Here is a 16,470-nt window from a genome sequence, read left to right as displayed (position 1 = left end):
GAATTAGAGAGGGCGGGAGGGAGTTATCTCCAAGAAAGAAATATGTACGTATGTCTATCTCTATGTGCTCATCTATTAGGAGTTACTCCCAAGAAAGATATGTATTTATCTATATCTATCTCTATGTGCTCATCTATTAGTTTCCAATAAGAGAGGGAGAAACATAATCAGATTTGCTTTCCATTGCGCCTACAATTTAAAACAAATTAAGCAAAATTTGTTGGCTTGCAAATATACTTATTGTTATTTTCACCATTACAAATATCTACTGATAGATTGGTTTGTAATAGCTTCTTATGAGTGCAGATATGTCATAATTCATTGAAATTTAACTCCTAATTCTGTTATTTTAGGCAAGCGGTCTTTGTTCTCATACTTTATCCATCCTTGTGAACGATTCTCCTGGAGTTCTCAACATTGTCACTGGAGTATTTTCTAGGAGGGGCTACAACATTCAGGTTTCTGCTACTCAAATATTTCTCTATGCTGGTGTGTGTGGATGTGCATATTCGCGTGCATATGCACAAGAGGAAGGTTGCATTGTCTAATTATTTGTATTAGAGCTTTATTTTCATGTCACTGGCCTTGTTCTTTGCAGAGTCTTGCTGTTGGTCCAGCTGAGAAGGAAGGAATCTCTCGGATTACGACTGTTGTTCCTGGGACCGATGAATCTATTGGCAAGTTAGTCCAGCAACTTTACAAGCTTATTGATGTGCATGAGGTGAATATTTAATGATATATTATTTAACCAATTATATGCCGGGATTAAGGTTTATGTTTAAATAAAAGTTTTGTTTCTCTCTCAGGTCAAAGATTTGACACACATGCCTTTTGCTGAAAGAGAACTGATGCTAATAAAAGTTGCTGTCAACACTACTGTTAGGAGGGACATCCTAGATATTGCTGACATTTTCCGAGCAAAAGCTGTTGATGTATCTGGTCATACAGTCACACTTCAGGTTGGCCTTTTTGAAACTTAGGATTCCTTTTGATTTAAACTGCATGCTGGTCAAGATACTCTTGCATGTCTTCCATGAATGTAAGTTTCGCCGTGACGTGTATCACTTAACATGGCATCAGCTCTCAAGTATTGGCCAATTGTCTAGATTTTCTTGGTCGGCTAATCAATTACCTAGATTTTTTTGTTCTTCAATTTACTTGATCTATTCAGTGTTCCATTTGCCTTTTGTTTTACAAAAGATGATATTGATATACATTAAGAAGGTTCGATGCATATGTCTCTAGATCAGGTGACATGAGTCGGTCTTCTCCATTCAGCTCAATGAAAGGGCCAGGTTCTTTTCACATTAACGATTCATAGGTAAGTTTCCTGAAATGTAATCTGTAATAATCGGACGACATGCGCCATCATTAAGCAATTGAACAAGGAAGGAATTATTTCTTGAAACAGGCTTCCCGTATCCACTTATTGAATCATGTTTTTTTCCCTAGTCTTCTGTTACATGTTAACTTGCCCCTCTATTATCGAGTGATTTGACTCTTATATCCTTTTCTTAGAAAAGGGGCAGGCTTTCGATTGTTCTTTCACTAGAAGAAATGAAAAGTTGTTGCTACATAATAATACGAAGACCAGCATCTCCACAGAGGTTCCAACAAAATAAACCAATTTATAACCATGAATCATCCAATGGGTTACCAAGCTGAATATTTCTTGCAAGAGTGAAGTCATATCTTCAAATATCCGTCCTCTTGTCTACTTCTACGGGCGCTTCTCCTTGCTGGATTTTGCTCAGAACTTCCTCATGTATGTTGATATGCCTGTAGTACTGTTGAGTTGATTCTCCTTTAACCTGTCCAAAAATCTGAATCTTCACACACTCATTTCTCACCTTAGCGTTCCTAATTCCCCATATATCTGGATTCTAGATTGTAAGTTAATTTGCAAATTACCTTCTTTTTTGCTTTTGACCTTCTTTACTTCTCTGTATTAATGACTTGAGGGGCTTGTGTGTCTCATTATCGACCGGCATGGATATTTTCTCTCATTGTTGTCTCTTAAATTTCTCCTTCCCTAGTGTGTAGAGCATCTCGCACAACTTCTCCATCTCATATTATTTTACTCTCCTCCTTTCATTAACTTCTTTTTATGGTCAGACTAGTATTTTTCTTATCATTAGCGAGCAAATTATTCCATCAAAATCCTCAAAGTGGAGGTTTTAAAGTGGTTTAAACACTATCATGGTTGGTGCTTATAATAAACTAGAGTCACATAAAAAGCTTGGATATTATAAAGGCTCAGTACCAAAATTTAAGCGTCTTGAAGTTCATTGTTATTTGTGAATTATTGTTCATATATGCTATAATGCATGGTTTCATGTAACATATTACAAAAAATGGTTGATCATTTCATCTGTTTAGGTCCGCTACATTGAAAGAACTGTGCAATGCTGTTTCATCAGGTTAAGAATTTAAACTTAAGCCCCTAGTATTATTGAAGGACGTAGCATGTTCCAGGATAAACATGTTTACAAATCAGCATGATCTGGGTGTAGCCCTGTTAGGGAAAACTCTGAACCTGTTTGGGGATTTTGGCATCCGTATTGTATCTTTCGTTGTAAATTTTATGTGCAAACATCTTCATGTTTTTTATGTATAATAATTTTTTTTATGTATACTTATATGTATACAATTCTCCAACTAAACCTTATAGTGGAATTTCTTTATTTAAATCTAGCTTACTGGAGATTTTGACAAGATGGTCGCGCTTCAGCGGTTGTTGGAACCCTATGGAATCTGTGAGGTTTGTTTCTCAACTCGAATAATTTGTATTAATATCTATATACTGTAGAAATTTAACTTAAGAGTTTTCATTACTTTGAAACTCTTTAAAAAATGTTTGGTCAATCACCCTTCTTGATTTTCCCCCCTCTATTCCATATGCACTACAGTTGACGAACTACCAGATATATTACTCTGACAAAAGCAGATTCGTTAATATGGTTTTATTTAGCATTCATGTTCTAGCAGTCATCATAGGGAAATTATGTAGTTCTTGTTGTTGCATGTTAAAGTAGTCTTTGACATTTTTTGTTACTATCTCTTGTTTACCTTTGCTGGTTTACTTCCACCTGTATGGAAGCTAGGTTTTGATAAGAAGATTCTGTCTTTTTAAACAATTTAGAGTCTACTTGTAGTTATGCTCAGGCAAATCAGCTGCTCCTCTTACTCTATAGATTCTACAAATGACTTGCAAATGAAGTGTGAACTTATGCTTTACTCATGTGAAATGCATTAACTACAAAGTTAAGCATATGATTTATGCTTCGGTTGCAAGTCGTTTGTTGAAGCATACACCTCATCCTCATCTTCTTGTATGCATGAAGGGGTTTTCCGTCAAAAATCCTCAAGGCAGCCTCATTTACTTCTTTTAGAACACTGTTCAGATGAGTAGTCATGTGCTAATTGTAGGCTATCTAAAAATCACAACAGATATCTTATCCCCATCAAACACCGATGACGGAAGTTACAATTTAACGACTTCCAGAAGGCTACAATTTGAAGACTTTCACGTACAAAGTTACAATCTGACGACCTTCACCACAACTAATGAAAGCTCTAATTCAACAGCCTTCACAATCAACATCGGGAGTTACAATCTGATGACTCATAATGAAGACGGTGAATGATGACCCACATGGACAGCGCCAAAAAGGGCTTGTGCCACATACAGCCCCAAACAGTGAAATCCTCTGGGTTCATCCCGATCTGATTAAAGATGAACAATGGGCTGGATCGTCATCCAAGAAGAAGTCCAAAGAGAAAGGAAAGTCTTGCTGCGGAGTCTCTGCTATCCCAGGAGAAGATGACGAAAGAATCATAGCTTTCCCGCTCTCTGAAGAAGAACAAGAAGTCTTTGCGACCCGAAGCGGAAACGAATATCACTACAACTATTTACTGGAGATTTTGACAAGATGGTCGCGCTTCAGCGGTTGTTGGAACCCTATGGAATCTGTGAGGTTTGTTTCTCAACTCGAATAATTTGTATTAATATCTATATACTGTAGAAATTTAACTTAAGAGTTTTCATTACTTTGAAACTCTTTAAAAAATGTTTGGTCAATCACCCTTCTTGATTTTCCCCCCTCTATTCCATATGCACTACAGTTGACGAACTACCAGATATATTACTCTGACAAAAGCAGATTCGTTAATATGGTTTTATTTAGCATTCATGTTCTAGCAGTCATCATAGGGAAATTATGTAGTTCTTGTTGTTGCATGTTAAAGTAGTCTTTGACATTTTTTGTTACTATCTCTTGTTTACCTTTGCTGGTTTACTTCCACCTGTATGGAAGCTAGGTTTTGATAAGAAGATTCTGTCTTTTTAAACAATTTAGAGTCTACTTGTAGTTATGCTCAGGCAAATCAGCTGCTCCTCTTACTCTATAGATTCTACAAATGACTTGCAAATGAAGTGTGAACTTATGCTTTACTCATGTGAAATGCATTAACTACAAAGTTAAGCATATGATTTATGCTTCGGTTGCAAGTCGTTTGTTGAAGCATACACCTCATCCTCATCTTCTTGTATGCATGAAGGGGTTTTCCGTCAAAAATCCTCAAGGCAGCCTCATTTACTTCTTTTAGAACACTGTTCAGATGAGTAGTCATGTGCTAATTGTAGGCTATCTAAAAATCACAACAGATATCTTATCCCCATCAAACACCGATGACGGAAGTTACAATTTAACGACTTCCAGAAGGCTACAATTTGAAGACTTTCACGTACAAAGTTACAATCTGACGACCTTCACCACAACTAATGAAAGCTCTAATTCAACAGCCTTCACAATCAACATCGGGAGTTACAATCTGATGACTCATATTTTCAAGGAGCCAAGACGAAGGTTACAAGGTGATGATCTTTGCAACGCTCTAGCAAAAGAGACTACAAATTGACGGTCTCTTTATATTAAAACACAGATATCTCTCAAATCGTAAGGAATTTGGCAAAACCGACGGAGCAAACCGAACCCTATGAGGTTGATTTGGTCGGCTCCGTCTCATCGAGATAGCCGATTTTCATATATAATTCGTCCAATTCCGACTTACGGTTTGAAAGTTATGACCTGTTCTTCGCAGCAAGTTATGTTCTGAAGTCCGTCTGTAAGACTGGACTTCGTCTGAACATTGGACTTAGGCTGAAGTTCACCGAGCCTGCCAGAGGCTCAGCTCTGCATCCAAGATTCAAAACGCAGAGGTCATGCCCGCGTTCCAAACTCAAAACGCAGAGGTCATGTCCGCGTTCTAAACTCAAAACACACAGGTCGTGACCACATTTGAGATTCAAAACGCAGAGGTCATGCCCGCGTCCCAGATTCAAAACGCAGAGGTCGTGGCAGCGTTCCAAACTCGAAACGCAGATTTCGTGGACTTGAAACGCAAAGTTCAACTCTGCGTCCAATGACAAAAACGCACAGTTCATGCAGAGCCCAACTCTGCGTCCCAGGTCCAAGACGCACAGTTCATGCAGAGCCCAACTCTGCGTCCCAGGTCCAAAACGCACAGTTCATGTAGAACCTAACTCTGCGTCCCAGGTCCAAAGCGCAGAGTTCATCGCGACCTGTGCGTTTTCAGCCTAAAACAGACCCAACTCTGCGTTTCAGGTCTAAAACGCAGAGTTCGGGCCCAGAACGCTGTTTTCAGCGTTTGACTCGTTCAAGCACGATTTGAACGGTTCCAGAATCGTTTTCTCCCCACGATTTGAGGGGATCACTACCCTATCATGGAGAGATTTATGGGGGGCAGTTACACCCTATTAAACCCTCAATAAGAAGAGATTTAAGGGGGCGGTTACACCCCTAAATCCCCTATAAATAGTGAAAAACTCAACTGAGTTCGGATGCTCTTTTTGGACTGACTTTTTGGGGATCCTTGATCGGGCATCTTAGAGCTTTTTGCAGCAACAAAATCCTTGGAGCATTCCCTTGGCTGATTAACCGAACTTTCGGTTCAAATCAACTCTTTTTCAAGAGTTCAAACTCGTTCAGAGTTAAACTCGATCTGAGTTATCAACTCGTCCAGAGTTTTCAACTTGCTCTGTAAGTTCTTCTAAACTCGGTCAGAGTTTCAAACTTGCCACGCAAGTCCTCCACAACGTCAAATCGTGAGGAGAAGACCATGTTCCAGTGAATCGAGACGTTCGGATCGTCAACGGAGAGCAAACTCGACGCGAGTATTCGAGGGAGGTACTTCATCGCCACCGTGAAGAACCCAGAATTAAACAAATGGAAGAATCCAGATCATTCTCCTCTCTTTTGTAATCGAAATCCAAATTGTAATCGATTTTGAGAGAATACAAATCAATTTTTCTTTCATTTCTTTTACATCAAATTTTCCAGAAACACTAATGTTGCACCTATCTTTGCATTAAAATTTTCTTTCCGAAAACACAAAGGGAAAGAAGTGAAAAAGGCATTTCATCTTTCTTTATTTCTTAATTGTATAACTTGCTCATTTATGCTTTGCAGGTAGCTAGAACCGGTCGTGTTGCATTGGCTCGTGAATCGGGAGTGGATTCTAAGTATTTGCGTGGGTATTCATTTCCACTCTAGTCATGGTAGCCATGCTTTGAAGTCAAAATGTACATTGGTAGTTTTTTGAGTGAAGTTTTGTAGCTGGTATGTATAATTATCAGCTGTTTTGGATATGGGCTTAAACTTATGGCTTCATTTCGCTGGAAAAGATCGCCAAAGGGTGCCTTCCTTTTAAATAAATAACTGCTATGTTTTAATAATCTGTGCATAATTTATTTCTGAATGTTGCGTTATTTCAGGATTATTACTTTTCATGAATGAGATACTTGTGACGACCTCTTCTCATATTTTTGTTATTACTTTTTCAACGTTTAACCCAATTCTTGTTGTGGCCATCTTCTTTGGCACGGAATGCACAAATTCAACTTTCTAATGAGCTGTGTATACCGCATTTTGATGATGATGGATCACTTCACCTGCTTTCTCAAGACACTTGACACACTGTTTTGGTTAGGTTGCTTGATTCTGACACCACCAAGCATTCTCTTTAAGGTGGAATACAATTCTTTAACTGGGACATGGTTGTTCACCATTAAAATTGATGTGCTAGATGTTGACGGAGTGCAGACATGGATCATCATTGCATACAATGATCAATTGAGATCAGGTAATTATCTTTTTAATCTTTTATCGCCGAGACCATAGGAAGGAGCAAATACATTGATTCCTCAAATCAGATATCAAAAGAAACGGAGATCACCACCACGCAGTCTTGCAGAGAAGCAAGCAATGTTCTAACAGAGTAAAGCGGAGAATGGCATCAAATTTTTGCGAGACAAAGCAAGGCATGCTCATTGGAGATGGTAAAGTTATGGCTGAGACAGAAGAAAATCCAATAGTTCTCTATTAAGGTAGTTTAGATCTATTCGTTAGGGTCTTCCTCGAGAAGCAATGGAGTGCAAATCGAGACACTGATGCGCTACGTTTTAATGGTAGTTGCATATTTGAATCTGCAACAAAAATATTTGAACCCAAATTTCAAACATGAAATGTATTTACGGCTGCAGCATTCACCATCAGGAGAAGAAATTTGCAAGTCATCATGCTTGTACATAATAATTTGGATCTAAAAGTAAGTTACAATCACCTCTTCAGTTGTGCAATGGTGATCCGGAGGAGAACGAAGTGGATGGTAATTGTGAAGTCATGGTACATGCCATCATACAAAATTTAAAGAGCAATGATGGAAGAGCAATACATGCATCACCCAAAGTGGAAAGATTTGTCGGGCTCTACCAGAACCATTCTTGACTCGCATCCACAGCCTTGATGTTGGTCGCTACTAGGGGCACAGCTCCGTAGAGGGAAATGAAGTCGTTGAGGCATTTGTCCCTCTTCTTTGTATGACCTTTTAAGCTGCTGATGCCTGAGGATCCTATCTCATATATCCTTGCTGTAACAAGTACCAAAAAATATCAAGGACAAAATTCATGGTAATATCCCGTCCCTTATTTGAAGGGGCATGTATTAGTAACTCAGCATTTACCTCTGACCCAGATTGGTGGAGCTCCAGATGCATTGGCAACAAGCAACGACATGGCAATGTCTTCACAGTTCCTAGAGGATGTAGGATAAGGCCTGGCGAGTGAGAAGATAAACACATCTAAAAACCCGTATTAAAGAACTTACAGAATCAATGACAAAGTCGGACCTTTCTATGGTTATATAATCATGAATCGAGGAAGGCATGTCATAAGTGTACACGTCCAGGTATTTGCGATGGAAAAATGCTGCTTTCGAGAGAATCATACTGTACGTACCCATCCACCACACCGACCACCAACCTCCATATTTGTAGTATGTTATACCATTCTCCTGCGCGCCACAGCAATATATTATTATACACGTCTCGGGAAATCTGAATGGCTATGTCTTAGAAAGCTCCCTTCGTCGTGTCAAACAATCATGAAATATATATATATATATCTGTGGGATCGATGCATTTTATCTAGCAGCTAGCACAGATTATTGTACCTGGTGGTGCAGCCAATGCATGCGAGGAACAAACCCGACCATTGTGTGGGGAGCAGTTTGCCAGACTGAAAATGCAAGATTCAGAGCGGGGCACGGCACAATCACGTCGTCATCCACTGAGAACACGGCGTCATTTGCGACATCTTGGATTGGTTTAAATCTATTGTTGAGATTGTCCTCCTCATTAAGTTCAAACCTGAGACTGGGCTTATGAGGAGCTTGGGATATGATTTGCGTAAGATAAGCGTCTAGACTGTCTGGTGGCTTATCGCTCTCGCTCCAAACAACACGAATGGCATGGGTCTGGCTGCAGGTTGCATAATGAGCCACGGCTCTCTTCAGCATCGGGTGGCGCTTCCAAGTGTTTATCACTACCGTGTACCCACCCCTGATTGAGTGTCCAATTTTAACATCCTAATCTTACATAGAAGAAGAGGTAACAAAGCCACACACACAAAATAAAAAATAAAAAAAAATACCCCTTAATTCGTTGCTGCATCCAAAGTCACAATATTAATTAATTGTATACTGTGTTCTAGCTCATATATAATTATGTTATGTTGTCCGTGCAGGCTATCTATCTACCTACATAACCAGCAGATCGAGCCAACAAAAATTAACTACACGTTGTAGTTAATAATGGAATAGTAGTAATAATACAAACCTGGAAGGAAGAGGAGGAGGAGGAGGTGGTGGTGGTGGTGGGTGATGATTCCAGCCCATGAGATGTGGGAGGCGTTGCTCAAAAACAAGCAGAGTGAAAAAGAAGATGCAACCCCAAAGCAACATCCTCATCTTGAGGACATGAGCTCCATATCCAAGAGCAGTATTTAGAGCCCCCTTCCGAATCCTTGGAACCTGCAGCAGGAGTTTATAGCTGCTGCAGCGACTTGGCTTTCGCCGGTGAGTAGACAACTTCATCCAGGATGCCTACGCTGCTGCTCTTGCTTTTGCTGTTGATAATGGCTTCCGACTTATTAGATGCCAATTCTGATGCTGATCCTGATGCTGATGATCCTCCTCCTCCTCCCCCTAATCCCATGTATGTTGGTTCCCCGCCCACTATCCCAATCCTCCCCCAACTACTTACTATTTACCCTTTACGATGACTGCTGCTATATAAGAGACTCATAGACACGAAGGATGTGGATCTGATTCTACTTTTCGGACAGCAGAAGAATTTTTTTATTTTTTTTCATATTTCCACTTGCAAGAAAGAAAGAAGGAAAGCAAGAAAGAAAGAAAGGTGCTTCCTTTTTCTTGAATTTGGCCTTTAATAATAACCTTTTCGGTCCGGTCCGCCTATCTCTCGAAAATTAGTAAAGGTGGGAGAGCGTGCGCGTCACATGACGAATAATGATCGCTCAGCTCGACTTATGACGCATTAACACCATCCCCTCATGCTCACCGAGGTTGGTCGAGGGACTCCGAGCTGCTGCTACATCAACTATGAATCAATGGAACGGATAAGGATGTACGCGTTTTTAGATTAACTCGACATTTGATAATAAGGGGGTGTTTGTTTTGCTTTTTTTTTTGGATATGATAGTTTTGGGATGTAAAAAGTGCTTTTTTGTGGTTTTAAAAATTCATAACTTTGTTTGTTTCACTTTTTTTTTGAGATATTGAATCCCTAAATTATAAAACAATAATATTTTATTAGGATTTGTGAAATCCTCTCTCTTGTTTCCATCTTTTTTTTGGGATATAAGGTTTTAGAAATCGATAACTTTGTTTGTTTCAAAACCAATTTTGGGATATCAAATCCCAAAATATTAAAAACTATTATATTTAGGCATTTGTGAAATTCTACACTTGAGAGAGGATGTGGGTTGGATATTGATGTATTAATGCTTATAATATAAGATTAATATAAGATTAATATAAGATTAATATTAAGCAAACAAACAAGGGCAGTTTGCTTCGGCCAGAGAACCAAGAAAACACCCCCAGAAAATCATTTTTGGGAAAATACACATTAGCTTTTACATAAATTTGTTCCAATTCCCTTGTTTGTTTCAAAGCTTTCTTTCTCTATTTTTTTTTCCTTTTTTTTGGAAGTGGCTTCTTACAACTATGAGAAAATACGTTTCGGACTTTTTTACTCTCAAATGGGTAATAAAAGAGAACAAAATATTAAGAGAATGTGAGGTGGCTTCTTCGGAACCACCCAAATCATTTCCTACGAATTTAGTTTCAAATTATTATTTTCTCACCAAATAAACAATAGACATTGTGGTTTTCTAGGAATTGAGGTTGTTTTTGAACCAACCAACTAAGAAAACAAAAACAAATCTGAAAAGTCATCGGGAAACATAAAAAGTAGTTTTTTTGGCCCCTCAAAATTGGATTTTTGTCAAAATCAGGGTTTTCAACCAAACAGCCCAAAATAAGGGTCCGGTTAGTAAGTTATACATCTAATTATTATCACTTACTTTACAAACTTGCAAGATGATCGTATTAAGTATGACCATCGTGAATCATCATGATTTCTTCTACTAGAAACGCTAATGATGGAGACCGACTCATAGGTTTACTTGGATACCCATGAGTCGTCTGATGGTTTCTCTAAATTAGGTAAGACTTTTTGTTAGATGGACCCACTTAGGATTAATTTTGTAAGCAGAATTTGAGTTGGGCCATGTTGGATGTTGTGGGCTTAAAGTATATGGATGTGTGTCGGGTTATATATAAGACTTTTTGTCTATGTTAGATGGGCCCACATAGCATTAGTTTTTTTAGGCAGAATTTGAGCTGGGCCACGTTGGATGTTGTGGGCCTTAAATTATTTGGAGGCGTGTCGGTTATATCATATCATAGCATACTCCATTTAAAAGCACGAGTTCGAGAAAATCTTTCGATAGACAAAAATACCCCTAAAAGTTTGAACTATCCTATACTAATCAAATTTTAATTTTTAATACTAATCCATCATTAGCCTAGAAAATTAATAAATTCTTAGTAGATATACATAGTATAAAGATAAGGAAACAAATTGTATATAGATTATATTGGACTTAAGAAACTTAATTACATTCTCATCCTATTCTATGCACTAATATTTACCTACAACTATCTTTACCAATTATTGGATACCTCAATTTCAGATAAATAATTCTCCCCCACCACCTCTAAAAAGAGTTGTCTCCTTTTATGGAATAGAAAGAGTGAGGTCATTTCTACGCTAGAATAGTGATATAGTGATTACATAGTCTCAAAGTCAAAGAAGAAATTTCTAGAAAGAAAAAATAATTTAATATGTCAAATTAAGAAGTAATTTATAAAATATACATGGGCAGTGCAGATAGCTATAGAAAATAAGGTATATATCTTCATGAAATTTTCATAGTGAGTGACCAACTACAACCTTCCTAATTTAAGCATAAATAATTATTATTTTAATTACTAATACGATACACGTAACTATGGATTAAATCTCAAGTGAAAAATAGGAATTGAGATTGTATTATGTTGTGGATAAATAAATAAATGTTATTCGAACTCCTCTTTATATTAAATTTAAAAGTAATAATTTAAATTATTAAGCACCAAATATTAGCTCATGTGAGAAAGTAAAGTAATCTATAGTTTATATACATATATAGTCAATTAATCAAACGTATTAAAATTATGATGACCACAGTCAAAATTATATGGTAAGTTTATATTAAATATAATTTATAAAAAATAGTACATTAAAGTCAAAATCTTTTTAACCATTATATAGATTGTCTGAAAAATTTTGCATATATAAATTATACTACCGAGGAATAGTTATGTGCACACTTAACTATGGTCTAATAATCTTAAAAATGACTAACTCGTTAATATCATCATTATTGACGTATCTGTGCATTACACTGATAACACAATGAAAATTTAGAAAACTACAAAATAAACACCCTCAAAAGTTTTAAAAATTGTGATAACACCCTAAAATTTTATAATTTATAAATACACAAAACTATTAAACATTACATTAAAATTAAAGAATTACAAAAAATATTAAAAGTTTTTAAACTTTAGAGGGGTAATTTGCAATGTACTAAACTTTAAGGGTGTTTTTTTGTAAATTTTATATGTAATAGATTTTCAATTAGTTATGTTATTTTTAAAAAAGTTATGTGTAATATTAACCATGAAATTTTTTCCTAAACCTATACTTTTAAAATGTGTATGATATTTTTTTACAAAAATTTAATTTTTTTAGGGGTTGTTAGTAATTTTACATATTCATTTTAGTGTCTACAGGTTAGAAATTCTCATGATGTTTTTTTTGTAAATTATGAATTTTAGGGGCTTTTTACAATTTTTTAACTTGTAGGCCTTTTCTACAGATTATAAATTGTTTATAGACTATTTTATAATTCCTATGCTTTCAATTTACTAATTAACTTGAAATTCTCAGGGTGTTTTTGTAAATTTTAAATTTTAAATGTTTTTTTATAATTTTTAAAGTTTTAAGGGTGTTTTCTATAAATTATAAATTATGTAGGGGTATTTGTAATTTCTATATTTTTAATGTACTGTTAGGTTCGAAATTATCAGGATTTTTATAAATTTTATAATTTTGAAGGTTTTTTATAATTTATAAAATGTTCAGAGTGTGTATTTGAAAGTTCTATAAAATTTTAGGGGTTGTTTTTGTTATTTGTAGGTTTTTAATGTATTTATAGGTTTGAAAATGTATTTTTTATAAATTTTGAATTTTTAGGGGTATTGTTGTAATTTTTAAAACGTACAAGATATTTTTTTCAAAGTAAAAAACTTTTAGTTTCTAACTAGCATATGGTTTTCAGATTTCTCACTGAATTGAAATTAGTAAACATTTGTAATTTTTAAGATGCTTTAATAAATTTTTAAATTTGTAGGGGTGTTTTGCAATTTAAAAAACTTAAAGAATATTTTTTACAAAGTCCAAAAAAATTTAGGTGATGGCTAGCTAATGTTTTTTTAATTTCTCTACGAACTGAAATAAGTGAATGATTTAAATTATATGAAACGTATTACTTTTATCCAATAACATGTTATGTCTTATTATGAATAGAATAAATCATTTAGTTAGTAATTCAAAGAAGATATGATAATTAGAATAGATCAGAATAACAATGTAATATTCAAAAAAACTAAGAGTAATATTTGATCATAGAAATATTTTCCTGAACTCGTTCTTTTTGCAAAGGAGTATATATATATATATATATATACTATATATATACTGAGTCAGTATATATATATATATAGTATATGAGAGCAGAGAGAGAGAGCAGGCAGAGAAATTTTTATGTCCAAATTTAATGACTTTCCACCAAAACTTTCTACTCTTATTGATGATACCTAGGGATCAAGTGCCAAGCATATGAAGAGAATTTATATATATATACTATATATATATACCTATACTAGTATATAACTATATATATATATATTATAGTATATATTATTATATATATATAGTATATATATATATAATATATATACCCATATAGTAAGGTAGGATAGAAAGTTCTGGTGGAACAAATGACTCTTCTCATATATACTATATATATATATACTACTATATATATATATCGGTAATTATGGAACGCCCGTAAGGGATGCCCTCCTTAATAGGTGCCGATCTTAACGCGGGTGCAACAATATCAGCCATCACTCAAACCCAATCTCAAAATAATCTACAGCCCTTCCTTCAAAAACACATCCCCCCAAAAAATCGCTCACCCGTTCTTCCTCTTTTCTTCAAAACCAAATCTCAGCCCTCTCCTCTCCTCTGCCCGACTCCGCTGTCGGCCCCGTGTTTGCCCGCCGTCGCTCGAGGCAAGGCGTCGCGTGGCCATGACCTCGAGTTCGGGCACGGCCGTGCTCCGCGCATCACCCCTTGCTTCTCATTTCAGAACCAACCTCTCAGCCCCGTCCCTCCAGTCTCTTCTGCCTTGACCTCTCCGCCCGCCCTCGCTACCGCCTCGGCGTGTCTCCGCCTTACCTCGGCCTGCCCTCTTCACGACCCCATTTGCCGCCGCTCCTTACCTCGCCCCTTCTTCTCATTTTAGACCAAATCTCAGCCCCCTCCCTCCTCTCTCCGTCTGACCTCGCCGCTTGCCCTCGCTGCCCACCTCGCCCGCCTTCTTCACTGCCCCATTCGCCTCACCTCGCCTGCCCTCTTAGCCGCTCTCCTTGACAATTGTCACGGGAAACTCTCCTCGACCACGTGACAGCCTTGAGCTCCCCTCGACCACGTCGCCTCGCACTCTCCTCGACTCCTTGACGCTGCAAAAATGCCCTCAGGTCTCTGCTAATTAAGCTTCGCCGACCTCCACTCCTCCTTCAACCTTGACCACAATTACTTGTAGCTGTAGCGTCCAAGTCATGGCTTTGAACAAATTGAAGGGGATCAACATCCGTGATTTCTTCACAACCGCAGTTCGGACTATGTAATTCACATGTTTTTGGAATTTTTTTTGCGCTTTTTTGTGTTATAATTCATTTAGATGCTATATCTCTTTTTGTGTACATATGAAGAAGCAGTTGAATTGTAGCTCGATTTGAGCTTATTTTAATTAAGTCGAAAGAAGGCATGGTTTATTAATTCTCTCCTGATTTTGTAGCTTTTTAGTCAATTATGGTGAATTTGATATTGCTGGTGCTATGATGAGTGTGATGAAAGCTGCAGGGAAAAAAAGCCTACAAAAAAGAAGTCTGTAATCTATTTTTTTGTGACAATGCCTTTAGTCCAGCTTCGTGACTCCCTATTCATTTTTTATAACTCTTTAGTCCAGTTTTGTACCCAGCTATTGAAGTTTTATAGCTCGCAGTTCTGGGGAAAAAAAGTTGTAACTCCTTATTCATTTTTTGTAACTCTTTAGTCTAGTTTTGTACCCAATTATTGAAGTTTTATAGCTCTCAATTTAGATAAAAAAATTGTTACTCCTTATATATTTTTTGTAACTCTTTAGTCTAGTTTTGTACCTAGTTATTAAAGTTTTATACCTCCTAGTTCTAGAAAAATATTTATAACTCCTTACTTATTTTTTATAACTCTTTATTCCAGTTTTGTACCCAGTTATTAAAGTTTTATACCTCTTGTAAGGACCATGAATTTCGATATTAGTTAAAATAATTTTTTGGTATTTTAAAATATTTAACTAGGATTTTTAAAAGAGTATTTATATTTTTTCTCAAATTTTTATAATTTTTTATGATTTAAAGTCTAAGTTTAATATTTATTTAAATGATTTCAATATTTATAAATTTATTCAGTGTAGTAAAAATTTCTGGAATTTATCCATTGAGTTATCGATACTGTTACATGTCATTTTGAATAATATGTTGTATTATTTTTATTATTATTACGTATATTTTTGTATAATACGTTGTATTATTAATTATGTATTATTTGTATAATTTGCTGTATTATTTCTACTGTTACATATTATCTGTCGTATTAGTATAACTAGTATGTTTTACTGTGTATATAATTATCTCATAATCGTTTGATTTCAAATATAAGTAAATATATTTATTATTAATTATTCTCGTTTAATTATACAATATGAGTATATTTCAACTATTTCGTATTAACTATTGTATTAGTACAACATGTACGTTTTTATTTGTAGATAATTATTCTGTAATTAGTTTAAATTTTTAAATACCTGTAATTATTTATTTTAATTATTTTTTGTTTTAAAAACCCTAATTTTTCTTTATATATATATATATAAATATATATATATATATATATATATATGGGAAAAGTGAATCTAATGTGACACCCTAGGCTCCCACCTAAGGACGCGGCCTAGTAAGTAAATATATTTATTATTAATTATTCTCGTTTAATTATACAATATGAGTATATTTCAACTATTTCGTATTAACTATTGTATTAGTACAACATGTACGTTTTTATTTGTAGATAATTATTCTGTAATTAGTTTAA

The 16,470-nt window shown here is 35.7% G+C and overlaps 2 protein-coding genes across 2 annotated transcripts in view; one reads left to right on the top strand and one right to left on the bottom strand.

Moving 5' to 3' along the window:
* Positions 1–6,844, top strand: part of LOC109819707 (acetolactate synthase small subunit 2, chloroplastic-like) — a 13,395-nt gene extending 6,551 nt beyond the window's left edge. The window contains 5 exon segments of the mRNA XM_020385535.1: positions 354–458; positions 599–721; positions 807–959; positions 2,696–2,761; positions 6,492–6,844. Coding sequence (XP_020241124.1) covers positions 354–458; positions 599–721; positions 807–959; positions 2,696–2,761; positions 6,492–6,575 — 531 coding nt within the window. The 3' untranslated portion in view covers positions 6,576–6,844.
* Positions 7,526–9,452, bottom strand: LOC109851605 (glycosyltransferase family 64 protein C4). Its single transcript, XM_020421838.1, has 5 exons — positions 9,196–9,452; positions 8,532–8,919; positions 8,209–8,372; positions 8,044–8,135; positions 7,526–7,950 (listed from the first exon to the last, which is right to left on the bottom strand). Exons 1-5 carry the CDS (start codon positions 9,450–9,452, stop codon positions 7,790–7,792), a joined length of 1,062 nt encoding a protein of 353 aa, XP_020277427.1. The 3' UTR covers positions 7,526–7,789.

The sequence above is a fragment of the Asparagus officinalis genome, chromosome 8 (assembly GCF_001876935.1).
Source record: "Asparagus officinalis chromosome 8, Aspof.V1, whole genome shotgun sequence".
Lineage (NCBI taxonomy): Eukaryota > Viridiplantae > Streptophyta > Magnoliopsida > Asparagales > Asparagaceae > Asparagus > Asparagus officinalis.
The sequence above is the reverse complement of the archived record's forward strand: the minus strand, read 5'-3'. Positions and strand labels throughout refer to the sequence as shown.

What these genes read in the sequence shown, in the direction of transcription:
- LOC109851605 (XM_020421838.1), bottom strand. Translation starts at nt 9,452, where the DNA reads ATGAAGTTGTCTACTCACCGGCGAAAGCCAAGTCGCTGCAGCAGCTAT. An exon ending in TGCATTGGCTGCACCACCAG is followed by an intron (nt 8,373 to 8,531) that starts GTACAATAATCT and finishes TGTGGCGCGCAG; the next exon opens with GAGAATGGTATAACATACTA. An exon ending in TCCACCAATCTGGGTCAGAG is followed by an intron (nt 7,951 to 8,043) that starts GTAAATGCTGAG and finishes TACTTGTTACAG; the next exon opens with CAAGGATATATGAGATAGGA.